General features: G+C 41.9%; 1 protein-coding gene across 2 annotated transcripts in view; it reads left to right on the top strand.

Moving 5' to 3' along the window:
* The window catches only part of samd12 (sterile alpha motif domain containing 12), a 129940-nt gene extending 124777 nt beyond the window's left edge, over positions 1 to 5163 (top strand). For both annotated transcript variants that reach the window (XM_084920053.1, XM_084920052.1), the window contains exon 5: positions 616 to 5163. In XM_084920053.1, coding sequence (XP_084776179.1) covers positions 616 to 647 — 32 coding nt within the window. In that variant the 3' untranslated portion in view covers positions 648 to 5163. The remainder of the gene's footprint in view (positions 1 to 615) is intronic.
* Positions 5164 to 16094: the final 10931 nt, after the last annotated feature.

The raw sequence follows: 16094 nt of genomic DNA, 5'->3' as shown, positions 1-16094 counted from the left end.
GCATTTGAAGTGCTTGTGTGTGTGTGTGTGAGAGAGACAGAGACACTACCATGTGCTGGTGTGTACCTGTTTGATGGACACACTGCTGCTCTCCACCTCCCTTTGTACGGCTCCTGCAAGCACAATGATGCCCACTGCATTGATTTTCTCATGCCATTTTATAATTATGTCTCCTCTTTTCATTCGTCCTCCCCCTCGCTTGCTCTCCCGCTTTCTCTCTTTTATCCTGTCTCTCTTATCTCGCGCCTCTCTCTTCTATTTTTCTAATTCCACCCATCCCACCACCACCACCCCACTAGATCCATTTTTATGCCTTACTGTGCCCATGCTTGTTATCTCAGCCCTTTCTGGTTTTTTTTCTTCTGTTTGATCTCAACTTCTTAATTTCCTCTCTCATCTACGTCACTTTGCTTTGTTTTGTTTTGAACCCTTCTCCCCGCTCCTCCAGAGATGGTCCTCATCGTTTCTGTTTTTGCTCTTCTGTTTTTATCTTATTTTTCTCCTTCTTGCCATTTCTGATTTTTCTCAACCTCATCTCAGCGGGGACTGTGTTTTCTGAAGATTTTTTTTCTCATGAACTTTTTCCAATGTTCTTTTTTTTCTCATTTTCTGCAGCCTCTCTGGAGTGCACTCCGTCTTCACCATAGATTGATGGAGAAGGGCTTCCCAGCCGCAAAAGGACGCTGACACGCATCGCCTTGTCGACACCCACCTACACTTCTTCCTGGACCTATCACAGCTCTCCATCTCTTCAGTGTCCGACCTCTATTTCTCCAAAGACAGATCTGGATAGAAACCATGCCTTCGTCCCAGCCACTCCTGTGAACTCTCACAAGTTCTGATTTGCTGTTTCCTCGCAGTTCAAACAATTGCTCGCAGCTTCTCGGAGCCTGACCAATATTTTCCATTGCAGGCGCCCCATCCCCAGTCATTCCTGACCTTTGCAGCCAAACCTTCACCAGACTTCTCGTGCATTGACTTCTCTCATAGCTCTCTTGACTCCTTCTCCCAAAACTCTAGCCTAACAAGGTTTCCAAAAGGTATCTGAGCACAGAGATAATTTCTGCTTTGTCTGTGCTTTTAAGGCTCTTTAAGGACACCACCGCCGCCTATCTATCCCTACAGTAAAAAGTGACATCTACAGTATAACCCACTTTCCAATCACTCAAACACAAGTCCTGAACTGTTTGTGGCATGTTAGCTCCTTCATCGTAGCACTTTAATGTGTGTTTTCTCCCGTGCGTACTCTTGTGCTGTATTACCGATCCCGGTTCTACCCCGCTGAGGACTCTCAGAAAAGCAGCAAAAAAGACTGTCCATAGGACTGCTATTATACTACTCTATACTTCCCTTTCTACCTTTTTTCCTCCATATATCCAGATTGTACTTCCTCAAACATAAGAGGGGAACACCAAAACACACACAACCATGTATGTGCTTTGGTGTCCTTCCTCTTTCTCATTCTATGCATAGATCCTGTGAACAGTGTTTGACAACACCCGGTGAAGTGTCCATTGTGTCTCCCTCTGCCCACTATATTGTATATATCTACGGGTAGACAGTAAGCCTGAAAGAACTTCACTGTGAAAACAAACAACATTTAGCAGGAGAATAAAGACTGAACCTGGCATCACATTAGGTACGCTTAAGTTGGCTCCCTGAAACAAGTCACACTGTTGCGAAAAGCAATCCAGTGGAGATGAAGCAGAGCCTGAAACGGAGATGAACTGCAAGGAGGAAAGTCCCTCAGTGTCACTGAAAGCCTGGTGCTAGTAGGTAAACTAATTTGGCAACCCAAAGGGGGGTTGGCTGAAAGAAAAAAAGAAGAAGAAGGCAAAGCAATAGGGCTCCTTGAACAAAGAGGGGCTTTGACTTGAAATTCTTTACTCTAATGAGGAGAGAGAAAAAAAGAAGAAAAGACATCAGAGATAACAAAAGAGGAGCCTTTTTCATTTCCTCCCCTCTGTTTCACCAACTCTTTATTGCTTTGTCTGCTTTCCATCTCACTGCTTGAAACTATTTTTAGATGAGATATATTGAAAATAGTGTAGTAAGAAGACGTGCTGTGTGCAAAAGCTCAACATGGAAATGTTTTCTCTCAGTCATATTGGGAACATACACCGCATCCTATTTATGTCAGATGGGAAACTCAAATCTCTACTGTCAATGTGAATAATGGCCACTCACTGTTAATATTATAGACGTTTTAACAGCACTTAAAAGCACATTTGTCTGTAATGAAACAAAACAGCTGTAACTTGGAGCACTTCATGATGTCTGTGAGTGTAAAGACATTATAAAAATCTGTAGCCAATATAATGACCTCTCAGTGTTAGCTGCTGATTTCAGTGTATCAGAGTGATATTTATCAGAAGCTCGTATCCACGCTGGTGTAGCAGGAGCTGTTGTCACGGCAACATCTTTTTCTTTCCTGGACGGGATCTGTCAATCAAAGGCACATTAAAAAAAATAGCAGCTGCAGTTGGAGGAGAATACGGGGTGGGAAAAAAACAAAAACGGGGTCGACCCCTGAGAGCCATCACATTTTAGTGGAATTCCATTTGCACACCGGTCCTTCTGTGTCCACCCATGCATGGTTTGTATAGCAGCCGCGGCCTAATGCAGCAAAGACTTGCAGATTGAATAGTATTGATCACCTCTTCGGGACATACACTTGGTCCTCCAGGATTACAAAAACCGCGGGGGTGGGGGGTGTATTCTGACAGTCAAGAGGAATGGAGTTGTTCGGGCTAAAACACAAGTGGTTATTTCACGGTTGGGTGGTGGTGCTGTGTCCATGGCTGTCAAGGCTACAGCAGGGAAGAGGAGGAGGGCTGAAGTTTCCTTTAAGTTTGATTTCTTTACTACTTGATTTCCTTTTCTTTGGAAAATGTCCATAAACAAACTTGAAGGAATGGTTTGAATTGGTAAAGAGTTGCTAAATAGAGGTGTGCGTTAAAAAATTCAGATCTGCCACCATGTGTCAAAGAATCAGTGGAGGGTGATATATTCGTGGAGGTGTTATTCATTGAAACAAATCACCAATTTTGGGATTAGAAGACCTAAAGAAAACAAGCTGTACAACATGTAAGGTCTTGTTGTGTCAGTGGAAAGCTAGAAACATGTGGCTAATTTGTAGCAGTGGCTCTGGGCTAGCATGTTAGCTTAGAGAAGTATTGGGTGTTCATGATACTATAATCATTAGTAATTTGTGAGCAGCATCAAACAGGCATCACCAAACCTGTTACTAGGTATCTCTGATATCTTTGTCATAGCACATATTGATGTACAAATCTAGCTCTAGCTCAGCATAGCAAAAAAACTAAAAAAGCGATACCAGTCAATTAAACATCTAGCTGGTGTCAATCTAAGAGGTTACATTTTAAGTTAAGGAGTTTTCTTGTAATAAGAATAAGACTAGATGACAGAATAAGATCAGAATAAAGTCTTGAAATTGTAAAAAAAAAAAAAAAAAAAACATATCTTACTGTGTTTAAAAAGTTAAACTATTGTATCAGTTTAACTCTCATGTCTACCTGTAGAAGGTTTCATGCAGCAACTTGTTAGCTTAGCTTAGCATACAACAGAATCTATATACCAGCACTTCAAAAACTTAGAAATCTGTAGAAAAGAGAAAGAAGGTGGGTCTTGTTATGTTCACACAGACCAAAGCTAGCTGTACCAGTTTCCAACCAGTTTGCTAATCTTTATTGGACATAGAAGTCATACTGGGAGAAGCATGGTGGTGTGGTGGTTAGCACTATCACGTCACAGCAAGAGGGTCCTGGGTTTGAATCCGCTGGGTGGGGTTTTTCATGGGGAGCACTCATGTCCTAGTACTCCAGCTTCCTCCCACAGTCCAAAGACATGCACATTTGGGTAATTCCAAACTGGTTGTAGGTGGGAATGTGAATAATTAGCTGTCTCTCTGTGTTATCCCTGCGATAGACTGGTGACCCATCCAGGGTTTACCCTGCTTATTGCGCTACGACAGCTGGGATAGGCTCCAGCTCCCCCCGCAGCCCTGAATTGAAAAAGGAGAAGGAAAGGAAAAGCATGTATGGATATGGTCAAAAGCACACAAGAACCTGACAAGGCAAATGTCCAGGCATTTTTAAAATTTAGTAGGAAACGAAATCAACCCTGACTTCTCTGATCTTCCAGTATATGAAACAGTTGCATAGAATTTCATCATTTTCGATGGTAGTCCAGTAAAGAAAGCACTCTGCTTTCTAACTCGCTTTCAGCTCAGCACTTCAGTGTGGTTGTAAAGGATTATTCAGAGCATTCATATCAAAATGTATTTCCTTCCAAAGTGTCTTTGAAATGAATTTTCCCAAATTAAAAAAAAAAATGGGGTCAATTTGCTTGCAGGCATTCCCCTGCATAACAAATGTAGCACTGTGTCTTAGTGATCCATATGCCAGACTGCAGCGCTATGGTAACCCAGGGTGTAGGGAGTAAAATATTGATTTTGTATTGATATTCTCTTGAGGATGTGTTCCCTACTTGCAGGGAGGGAAGCAACGGAATAGATTCAACTCCAGAGGCATGAGGGGAAAGTTTCCACAGTTTTTGCTGGCTCTAATATTCCAGGTATAACCAGCTTGAGTTGTGGCACCTGTACCAAGGTGTCTAGGAACTTGCCTGAACTGGCCTTACAGACTTCTAGTGCCCCTAAGAGTTTTGGCACACACTCACAGACACTGATACACAGTGCACTGTTACACAAGAGATCCCCAAACCTCACACACACAGTTATTGCACAAGCACTTTCACACATGCTGACACACGTGTAAAATCCATTCAAGGACACAGACTTTGCGTGTAAACAAATGCACAAGCACATACAGAGTGACAATGTAAGCAGCGCACACATCAGTTAACAGGAAGCGTAGTCACAGCCACTGACATCTTTCACATTAGTTATGCGTAAATACATGTAAACAAATGACACCTCAAACAGAATTTAAATAGAGGACAAATCTCAGATTTGTTTTCTGCCCAGCTGATAGCATGTTTCAATTCTGCTCCGAGTGCTTTTGTAACAGGCATATAAGCGAAGTCTCTTCCCCCAATCTATCTGCATATAAGGTGCCTAATGATGGATGATAATGGAATTGATATCGTAATAAGTGTACATAATAAAGAGATTAATCTTCATGTATATGTGTTCTCTGTTTATTCCGCCTACTGTATTACACATCCTCTAAAAAACTGATTTACACTGTGCAAGGTTGGCTGTTTTTGTGTGTACAGCTCATGTGCTTTAGGTTTAGTGATGCTTTTGTTACTGTTGTGGGCTGACTGATGGGACGTTGCTACATATTGGCTATAAAAGAAAAGCACTGCCTCCAAGTCTGAAAAATGAAACCAATGTAGTTTCCCAAACCTGCATTCTTTGTGATGGCCACCAGGAGGCGACTCCTCTGGTCAAACTGTACAGAGGTTTATGAGAAAATAGCCCCACTGCTCACTTGATTTATGCCCTCACTAAACACTTTCTTGATGATTCCACGTGTCAGTCAGTAGATTTAACTTTTATTTGATACATTGTGGCGTTCAATTACTAAATCATGATCATATTTAGAGTAAAATAATAAAGCTGTGTTTCATGGATGCGATACGGTGTTTGTATTTTAAGAAACTGCGAATGAGTGGATGATGAATTTTGATTATTACTAAAAAGATTATTCTGTATTCTGAAGTTAAAATAACCCCTAAAATTAAATCAATTTATTAATGTTGCAAGATATACTAACTTAGACTTTGTGTTTGTGTCTAGGTGTTTGATTGACTTGGTTACTTTGCAAGCATGTTTTTAGGACTTTGTTTAGCATGTATATCAGTATTCACCATCATTTTTTATATAGAGTTGTAAAGCATTGTTTTCTTCAATTCTGTACTAAGAGAATACTACAATACCCATGAGCCTCTGCCACCACTATAATATAATATCAAATCTAAATTGAAACCAATTAAAGTGTCTGAAGCTTAGTAAACATACTAAACTATACAAAAAAATCCATTGTTAGCAGTATGCACAACCTTTTACTGGATATTTCTTGCAAAAATGGGAGCTTTAGTCAGTGTCTGCATTTTAATTTTATACAGGGTTAGACTTTTTTTTCCTAAAGGCCAAGATTTAATTGAATTTGCATCTTAATCTGATATGTTTTCTATGCAGAAAATTAGTATGCCTGATGATCAAGTTATTAATTAATAATGAATAAAATTACCTCTTTAAGCATGGCTTCTGAGGTGAGCTCTGAATATGAGCTTGTTAGCTGTAGGGTATGAACTGTATTGTAGTACCAGGGGTTTGGACATACACCTGCATTAGAAGGAGACAGTATTGTGCAGGTTTCACAGGAAAAGTTTTGAAAAACTAAAGAATACCAGTGTATTACAAACCATGTGATCTGCAAATAAAACTGATGTCCTAGAACTGCTACACATGCTGAAATGCTTGTGAAAAGAGCCATGCTGCATTGTGGAGGCGGGCTAAGGAAGAAGAGGTGCACAGCAGGCATGAGGGATGAAGAGACCGAGAGAGGGGACAGAAAATCGCTAACACTCAATCCCCTGCCTTCCTCTCCTGAGACCCGCATCACACCCTCGGCACTCTGGGCTGTCGCCACCTGCCTGGGTGACATCCCCAATTTTTGTGTATCTGGAAATTTCCCTCCTTTGGTTTCTCACTTTGCTCTGTCCCTCTTTTCGCTCTTTGAGTTTTGCTGCTCTAATTCTATCAGTCACTCATTCTCTGTATGCCAGCGACTGAGAATCTATCCCAAACATGTGCTCTCTCATCTCTTCGTTCCCCTCTCTTCTCTCCCTCCCTGCTATCGTTTTATTGCTTCACAGCTTTCAGTCGTGTCTATTTCTATATCCTTGTGTTCTTTGTCGCCACACTCCTACATGACTTTCTTTCACTTCTGTCTTCTTCAAAGATTCCCTCTCTCTTCCTCTCTGTTTGTGTAGCCTCCCCGCTTTGTGTCTCTGCGTCATCTCCAGCCTGGCTGTCGTGCATAATGCTCCGCGTTCCCATCTTCCGTCACACGTTCATGTCGAGCACAAGCAGGCAGCTGTATGAATTAAACATCTTAGACAGTGCACACACTGAGCCCCTTTGGAGTGTCGGGATGAGCACTGGTTCTGAGATAGGGGGCTCTGACCACACACCGTGAGTGTTTGCCAGTGTGTGTTACTTGGTGCTTGACACTGCATCCCACTGAGCAGTGAGGGTTATCGCATGTTTGGTTTTTTCATGATTTATGGTCAAAGGAAAGAAGGAACAAGAACCTTTCGACCCCCCCGCAGTCTTTTTCATGCATTCCCCGGCTCTCGGCACATCTTATATTTCTGCACTTGTTTGATTTTCTGCCTGTTTTGTTTCAAACTCTTTATTTCACTATTTTTTATTTTCTCACTTTCATTGTTGAAATTACATTCACCTTTTTTCCTGTGTTTTTGATCTTTGCATTGTATCCTTCTGTTGTCTTTGATCCACACCTCACCCTCTCTTCCCTTAAACCCCTCCACAACAACCACCACCACCACCACCCCCTCTTTATCCTGTTCTCACTGATCCTGTCAATATGACGGATATAAAAACTTCCCAAAGCGACTGATGGTTGCTCATTGCGGCGAGGATCAGCCTTGGATGTCAGCGGGACACGTGTACGGTGTCTCTGTGTGTATCATTATCTCTACACGTGTCAGTGTCTGCAAGGAAAGACTTCAGAGTGTTCTTCATGAGCATGTCATATCTTCAGAAAGCTGTGCATTCAGGTAAGTGGGCATCAGGAGAGTCTCTCCCTTCCCCACCCAAGTTAGCTAAGCCTTCTTATCATCCTGTGCTGTGTGTTGATTCGGTAGAGATCAAGCTGACATTTGGTCGACTCCCTTTTCAACAGTCTCATTTCATTGGATTTTATCTTGCAAGGTTTGCTACAGCCACACTGCAAAGGCAAGATTCCCATTGGTTGCACTAATTGATTGTGGCAACATTTGATGGTTCCACATTAAAACCTTATTTAAAAAAGTGTCTTTCTAGTAAGGACGTGTGAATGATCCGTCCATTTTCTTCCTAGCAGGCTAAGCAGGGTATTCGAGACTTCCTTCTCCCCACCAATATTTTCCAGCCACTCCTGTGGGATCCCAAGATAACATACTAGGCCAGATGGGATGTATAATCCCTCCAGAAAGTTTAACTTGGGGTCCAGCTGGGCATGCCTGGAAAACCTCTGAAAGAAGACACCCAGGAGGCAACCTGACAGACCCCTGTACCACCTGAATTAGCAGATGCTGTGTCCAAAGTTCCCTCCGGATATCAGTCACGCTGCAGAAGGAACTCGTATCGATTGTCTCAGTCATTCGGTTACCATCCGTAGCTGGTTTTTCGGGAGGGTTTGTATGGGTGATTTGCTTTCTGGCTGAGCTGCCATCACTCTTGAACAAGATCCCAAGATACTCAAACTTTGTTGCATGGGGCAGGAAGTGTATCAGTGATAACAATATTAGCATAAAATGACACTTCTGTGCACCACCTGTCTCTTCAGACATATGCATATACAGATGGTATTTGCAACTTCTTGCATATTTGACCCAAATTCCATTATAAATGTAGCTGTATCAGGTGTACATTTTACTATGCATACAAGTGTAACTGAATCAGTGATTTAGACACAATCAGGTTTGGAGTATTAATGTGTTAAGATCCTGTAGTTGGAAGGAATTTTTCAGATTAACTGTACCTAAAGCAAATAAAAAGGTGTTACGTTTTTGTATATTGTCCGTCTATGATGCAGAGTCAAGAGAGGCCTATTTATTCATCTTACTAGCTATTGTACCGTCTTGTACAGCATCTCAGCCTCATGATTCATGTCTTTCTTCCTTCCCTGAATCGATGTGTTCAAACAAGAAATGGCTCCTAATAGAGGTCTACAGGGAAGTGTTTTCTGGTCAGTCTCCATGGTGGCACCACGGTGAAACAGTTGAAAAGGCAACAGCTAATACCTGCTACCTGATGGCTTTTCCCAGCACCTCGCACAGCTGTGCGCACCCGCCGCTCAACATCAAGGAGAATCCAGGATTATTACCACTGTGTTTATGTCTCAGGCGGTGTCAGTTATACCTCCGACGTGAATGGGGGGGAGACAGAATGCACATGTGGGGAATCTCTCCTCCCTGAGGATGTGTGTGTGAACCTCAGTGAATGTTTCTTGTCTTCTTCTTTTTTAAAGTCTGTGAAAACATGTGTAAATGTGCTCCACAGGTTGTGAGAGAAAATAAATCCTCAGCCTGAGCTCCCCACCAAACTCCCCTTCAGCCGAGATGGAACATGCCAGAGCCCCTACTGGGTAGCCAGAACCTGGGGGCCTCCAGCCAGCAGGCGCCACAGAGGATGGAGGGGTGCTGTGAGCTTGCTCGTTAAACAGCCCTGCGCCCGACCCTAATGATATCCGCCGGCACGTTTCCTGTTTCCAGCTTGCCCTCTCTCTCCCATCTATCCCCCTCTTTTTCGCTTTCGCTTTCCCTCCAGCCCTCCTCCCGCTCCAGCTCCTCTTTCTATTTCTGCGCCATCTGCCTCTCTCCTCCTCTCCCTCTGCTCTCCCCCTCTGTTTGGGTGAGAAAGTTGAACCCAGTGGGGAGAGAGGCTCTGTCACACTTGCCTTCTAATGAGCTGTTGCTCTCTGTGCCACCAGTTCTGACGGAGCCAAAATGGCCGACACATTTCACACTGCTGGGCCTTGATCTGTCGGGTTTCTGAGTGACTGGCTTGACAACTTTGCTGTGAAATGATACCATGTAGAGGGGGAAAGAAAAACAAAAAAGAACAAAAACACAGAACAGAAGAAATGATGTAACATGGTGCCTTTGGTGAGAAATCGTCTATTCCTGTTTTCACTGTGCAACAGAACTGGGACAGTAAAATGGGTGGTGGTGTGGGTATCCTAAGGGGTTTAAAGTGTAGGCTTGCTTGATGGCCTCATTGCTTTCATCCACTGTCTGTATGAGTCAATATTAATTTAAAGGCTTACTGTTCCACATTTTCCCCACCTTGGCAAGAAATATTTGATGTCAGGGTATTTCCAGTGTCCTGGTAAATGATTAACATCAGTGTCCTAAATTGCTCTCTTACCAGAATTGTTACTAAGAAAGAAGAAATTAAATATAACAAATATGACGGGGCATATTTGTATTCAGGCTAATGATTAGTAGAAATTGAAACACATATGGCCAGCTTTCTAAATCCAAGTAAAGCCACCACATGAGGAAACGTTTTATCCAGTTATTTATTTATTTGTGGTGTTTTCATGCTTTCCATTTTCTCTTGTACAATCGCATTTTATTTTCAGAGAAAATTGGACCCTTTTGCATATTTCTATACTAATATCATGACAGCTGCAGGTAATAGATAGATGTTTGGAACAAAAACAAATTCTCCTCCTACCTTGTTGTGCAACCTTGGACGTGGGTTCTGGTTAACTGTGGATCCGGTTAAAATAAAATCTCTAAATTCTCAGGCAGGTGTATTCACAGTATTATTCTCATAAACGTTTTTATCTTGTTTTGGCACTCACCGATCCGAAACGGCACTAAATTTATGATCACTCTATCAAGTTGGAAGTGCATATGCACTGAACATTTCTTGGAATTAGGCTTGCTGGCAGAGGTGCATGAGAGAACATTAACTAGCCTTTAGCTCTCAGCATGCTAGTATAAAGTCCATATGACGTGGTGCTCTGTGATGTTCAAATGTTGCAGGTAATAGTTAAGTATATTCAGTGCTAGCCTGTGTCCGGCCTCATGCATGCTGGTTCCATACAGAAATTTTCCAGCAGTGTGACTGCATGCAAGACGGACAATTTCCTGCTGTGCGCAGCATGTAAGATTATCCAACAGTGCTGAAATTTCTTGAAATTGTCAGAAGTTCATGTACGAAATGAAGCTCAGTTTCTCTGAGTCATAGCAGAAAGGATCTCTTTGTCTTTGTGGCATTTCGTTGCCAAAGATGATAACCAAAAATATATTGTTATTAATTTCTAAAGCTGTTTTCAAGCCTGCACATCAGTAAATGTCAGAATAATATGATTGTGACATTGTCCAAAAATTGCACTTTGGCACACAGTAGGAGAAATGAGTGAGGCTGCTGCCTGAGGAGAGCATGCAGGAGGGCCGAACACAACAGACACACAGTAGAGAATGTCTGCAGTGGCTGTTTGTTTTACAGCTGGCAGAAAGCTAACTCAGAATGAGCACCTCAAAAGAAGGAGACCACATCAAGTTCCACTCTTATCTGAAGCTGCAGTGGGCACATTTTAACCAAACCTTACGTTAGTCTGGAGAAATTAACCTTAATATCTGTCGAGGGTTGGGATTTGGCATCAGCTGCATGGACCCAACCTCCTTTGTGTCAACAGTTTGGGCTGGTGGTGGTGTTGAGTAGCGGTTTTAGCAATATTTCCTTAATAGCTGTAATTCTTGGTTGAATGCCACAGCCTCTTCTTGGTGACCACGTGCATCCACATGTAACTTTTGAGCTACTTCCATTATACTGTTGCACCAAGCGATAGATTAACTGTCATTTAAACACTGTTCTCATGAACATGGCAGTGGGTTTGGTAAGCTTCAGTGTCCTCACCATTCACTGGCTCTGTAGAATGTGGTAGTATGACAAAGTTAGAGTTACAACATGAATTTGAGGTCGACACATTTGTTGAAAATATATTTTATAATTATGTCGACACTGAGCAGATTCTCAGGTAAATATTTCCAACATCTTGCGGAATCCATACCCACAAAGACCGAAGCAGTTTTGAAAGTAAAGCAGAGCGCTACCTAGCTTCAGTGTAGTGCTTGTGATTAAGTTCTTGGTTACTGTAGTTTTTTCCCCACTGATGTTGCAGACAATTTTAACTCTCAGAGATGCCGCAGTTTGTTTGAGTTTGGAAACTGAAGAGGAGTTTAGACCCGGAAATGGCCAATGATGTCAAACTTTAGAGGTGGATATCATTCTGAGCTCTTCAAGACACTGTCCACCTGGCATGAAGACAACCAAAGAACCTTTATAACGCAAAATAACATAATTATAACTTTAATATGTTATTTTAAATTTAGTACAGTAACTTGTTGCATTGCTAGGTTACAAGAAATGCAATGTGATTACATTAATGCCTTTGGGAAAGCATTATACCCGACACTGGTTACATATATATATCATTGTTTGCATTGTGTTAGGTGTGCCAAACTAGAAGACACTCATATGGATTTGTTAAAGCAAAAACAAACAACGATTGTGATGTTTTGTATTAAGATTATGCCCCCTACATGGGCTTTGTGATGCAACAAGACCAGTGGTTTCCTTATGGCAACAATTTAAAATCTACCGGGTTGGTTCTTATCAGGCTGTAATATCCCATCAGTGAGCACTGAAAAAACAGTAGAATGATAATGAAGGTTCTGCCTAGCTAGCTTATATCTCTATAAGCTGCATTTTCTTTGCACCGGCATACAGATGAACAATATGTATTATTATTATTATTATTATTATTTGCAATAACCCACACAATACATCTTTCTATATATACAGATGTTATACAGTATGCATGTGTATTTGCAGTGCTTTTGTTATGCAGTGTTTTTGGAAATTCAATTTCGGCAAAACCCTTGCACTGACTGATCTGATGTTGCACTCAGCATATGTGTCAGTGACTCAGAATTGAACAGAGCTGCAGGGACTGGGTGTATTTTGCATATGCAATCGTAGTGTTGTCTTTCTTGCCTGCGTGTATGGGTGAAGTAGGAGTATCTGTTTTCCACCATATGTGCATTTTTGATATTGTGTGCGTGCGTGCATAGGTTGCCACAAGATATGCATGGATGTGTGTTTCGGTATATTCTCGTGAGCACTTCCAGGCACAGATTGGAACAAAGTGACACGAGCTAAAGGAAAAAATGACATCCCGTCCACACCTCAGACGATGACCTCGCACCAAACAAACACACTGAGCTTTCTTCCTCCCATCCACAATAACCCGTGATGACAAGTATTCTTCCATTTCTAAGAACCAGCACTGTGGAGCATTTTCAGCTGATTGGCCTTCCCGAGATTTGCATAATGTGTAGGCCGAAATAGCTCTGAACAATAACCATTTCAATATGAATGGGCAGTTTAAGATCTATGGCAACAAAACAGTGAATAAACAACAATTTGGGGAACAAAAGTCACACTCAGCTCTTATCCTTCAGCTACAGCTCAATGTCTTGATTGTCTCGCTGGCCTACATTCTGTCTCGAACATTACACTCTCGCATTTATCTCCAAGTCAGCCTCTTAATCTCAGCTATTATGATCTCGCATTACCATAATAAATAGAGTGCCATAATTAAAAATGACATCACTTCATGTCCCAGCAGCAATTGCCCCGCCTCTTTTTCCTTAAGACGTGTTGAGTGAGGGGACTGATTTATTGATTGATGTGACTGTGCTGGTGTACTCAGGATTATGTATCGGCAGCGTGATGTTGTTGACACTCCTGTCGCCTTTACGGCTCCGACATGCCAAGATTTGGATGTTTGCCCATCCCGAGTGTGTCTAAATGTGTGTGTTGAGGAGGGGGAAGTGGGTGAGTTTGAGAGGTCTGTGGAAGAGGTTTTGAGTGTGAGGATTGTGTATGTGTGTGTGTGTGTAAGTCATTGAGGGCTGGGAGTGGTGGGCCAGCTGGCAGCCTCTGGCTCCACTGTGCCCTGTGGGTATCCGGCTTGGCACAGATTCTCTGTACTGCGACAGCTGGGACCTGGGTGCCAACCAAGTTAGAACTTCCAGACACACACATGTATAAACACGGGCACGTAGGATTGGACAGAAAAAGTAAAAGATGAGAGACAGTTTATGTGCCACTGTGTTTAATCTGAGTAGTTTTGTGTTGTGTTAGATTAGGCTTATAGTAACTCTGTTGGCCTACACCAATAGAGTTAAAGGGTCAGATTACCCAAATATGTATATTTTTAGAGCTCTCGCAATTTCACTCACCCCTGTTTTGATCCTCTGTTCATTACAAATAAAACAATGTGAGTACTTAATCTGGCAAGGTGAAATGAAAGGGTGTGATGATGAGGCTGTAGCACGTCTGACTTTAATGCAGGATGGCAGACGAAGATGCAATCAGCGCTTGCTTTTTCATTATCTTCATCCAAGTGTCTTAATTGCTTAATCTTAAAGCAGCATTAAGCCCTAGACTACTGAGCTCTCTCTTTTAGACTTTTGCTGCCCTGTAGCTAACAGCGGGAGGAGAAAGTTTATGAGTCACCTCGCAAACAAGTTTGGTGATTTACCAGTTTGTAGAGGCCAAAAAAAATAGCTTAAAGAGCAGTCAATTTGAAATTACCATAGTGAAAAGTAAGACTATGGATGTTTGTGTTTCTCTCTATGTGCTGGATATGGCATTGTTCTGAGAAATCCACTTAGCTTGTGCTTAAGTACTGGAAATAGTCACGATATGTGATCTATTTGTTTACCTAGGTGGACACAAACTGTTCACTGCAGAGATGAGGAATAAAACCAGTTGAAGCAAGGCAGATGTAACAATGAAGATGAAAGGGCAAGACGTTATGAAGGTGGATGAGTTTGAAGATCAGGGATCGCCCATCAAAAGCAGCTGATATTGCACAGTAGGTGAAGAAGAGTACAGGCAGGATGAAGGACAGGAAGTTTTATAAGATGACAAAAAGACAAGAGGTCACAGAGTTGAAGATGCTCAGATTTTCTTGAGAGTGACCAGGGTGGATGCGATTCATACCTAATCTTCTCATGTCACCTCCATTTCTGTTAACCATCAAAATGCAATTCACTCCTTGGTACTGTACTTCTAATTTATGCAAAGTTTGCCCATAAATTAGAAAAATGATTTACATATAGAATATATAGAAGGCAACTGGCGGGGAGCTGTAGCCTTGATCCAATCCACCTTTACATAGAGTGGACCGAGACAGACTCAGTATGAGATTCTTCACAGGCTGCCTATCACTCCTGTTGTTTTGCACAAGATAAATCGCTCCCTTTCTCCACCGTGCATTAAGTGCCATTCTGATAGGGGAACATATTTTCATTCCTTCTGGGAGTGAAAATTAATTTTCAGGTTCTGGACATTTGTCTCAGAGGAACTTAGTGGAATACTTTAAATAAAAATGTAAAAAGGTCCTGGTGTTTTCCTCTCAGGCCTGCGCTCCAGAGAGTTCCACCTACCTGCACCACATTACAGACCGCTGGAGAAGCTCCTTGTAATTGCCAGAAAGTGTAACTTACACAACTGGATCAAAGTTTCCCCACCTAGTGTGACCCTTTGGTACTGGGAAAATTGTTAATATCCTCCTGCATGAAAGATTGTATGCTACTATAAAAGGAAATTATGAGCCATTCCTGAGGGTCTGGTTACTCTTATTAAACTATCTATCCTTGGACTTGAAAAATGTGCTTCTGAAAGGAAACAGTTTTGCTGAGTGGAAGTCCTCTGCCCACTCTGTAAAACACATTATTATCACTGTTTATTGGATACCCTAAAAAGACATATAGATAGTAGACTGAGATGATGCATTTTTTCCCCTGTTTTATTTGATTAATTATTATTATTACTATAGCATTTATTTGTTATTACTGCTTACTCTAACCCTTTGTGGTTTTGTTGACTGTGTAGTAGGACTGTCGAGGGGGTGGTGTTGCTCATTGTCAGGTGTGTGTTGAGCTGTTTAAATGTTGTTTTTTTCTTTTTGTTAAAACAAAATGGGGAAAAAAGAAATCTCTGTCACAGAACAACAGCTTGGGCTGAGCTGTATGGACACAAAGTTATAGGGGCAAGGGTGAGATGGTTTAGACATGTGCAGACGAGGGATAGTTAATGTGGAGGTTATGAAGCTGCTGCCAGGCTGGAGGGAAACAATAAGACCACAGAGAAGATTCATGAATGTAGTGAAGGAGGACATGACATGCAGAGGGTTGGTATGACAGGGTGAGATGGATGCAGATTATCCTCTGTGGTAACAACTGAAAAAGCAGCCAGAAGAAGAAGAAGAAATGGATACTTATTGCCC

The sequence above is a fragment of the Perissodus microlepis genome, chromosome 22, assembly GCF_051167445.1.
Source record: "Perissodus microlepis isolate ML-2025 ecotype Zambia chromosome 22, ASM5116744v1, whole genome shotgun sequence".
Classification (NCBI taxonomy): Eukaryota; Metazoa; Chordata; class Actinopteri; order Cichliformes; family Cichlidae; genus Perissodus; species Perissodus microlepis.
This window is presented reverse-complemented; position numbering and strand designations above follow the sequence as displayed.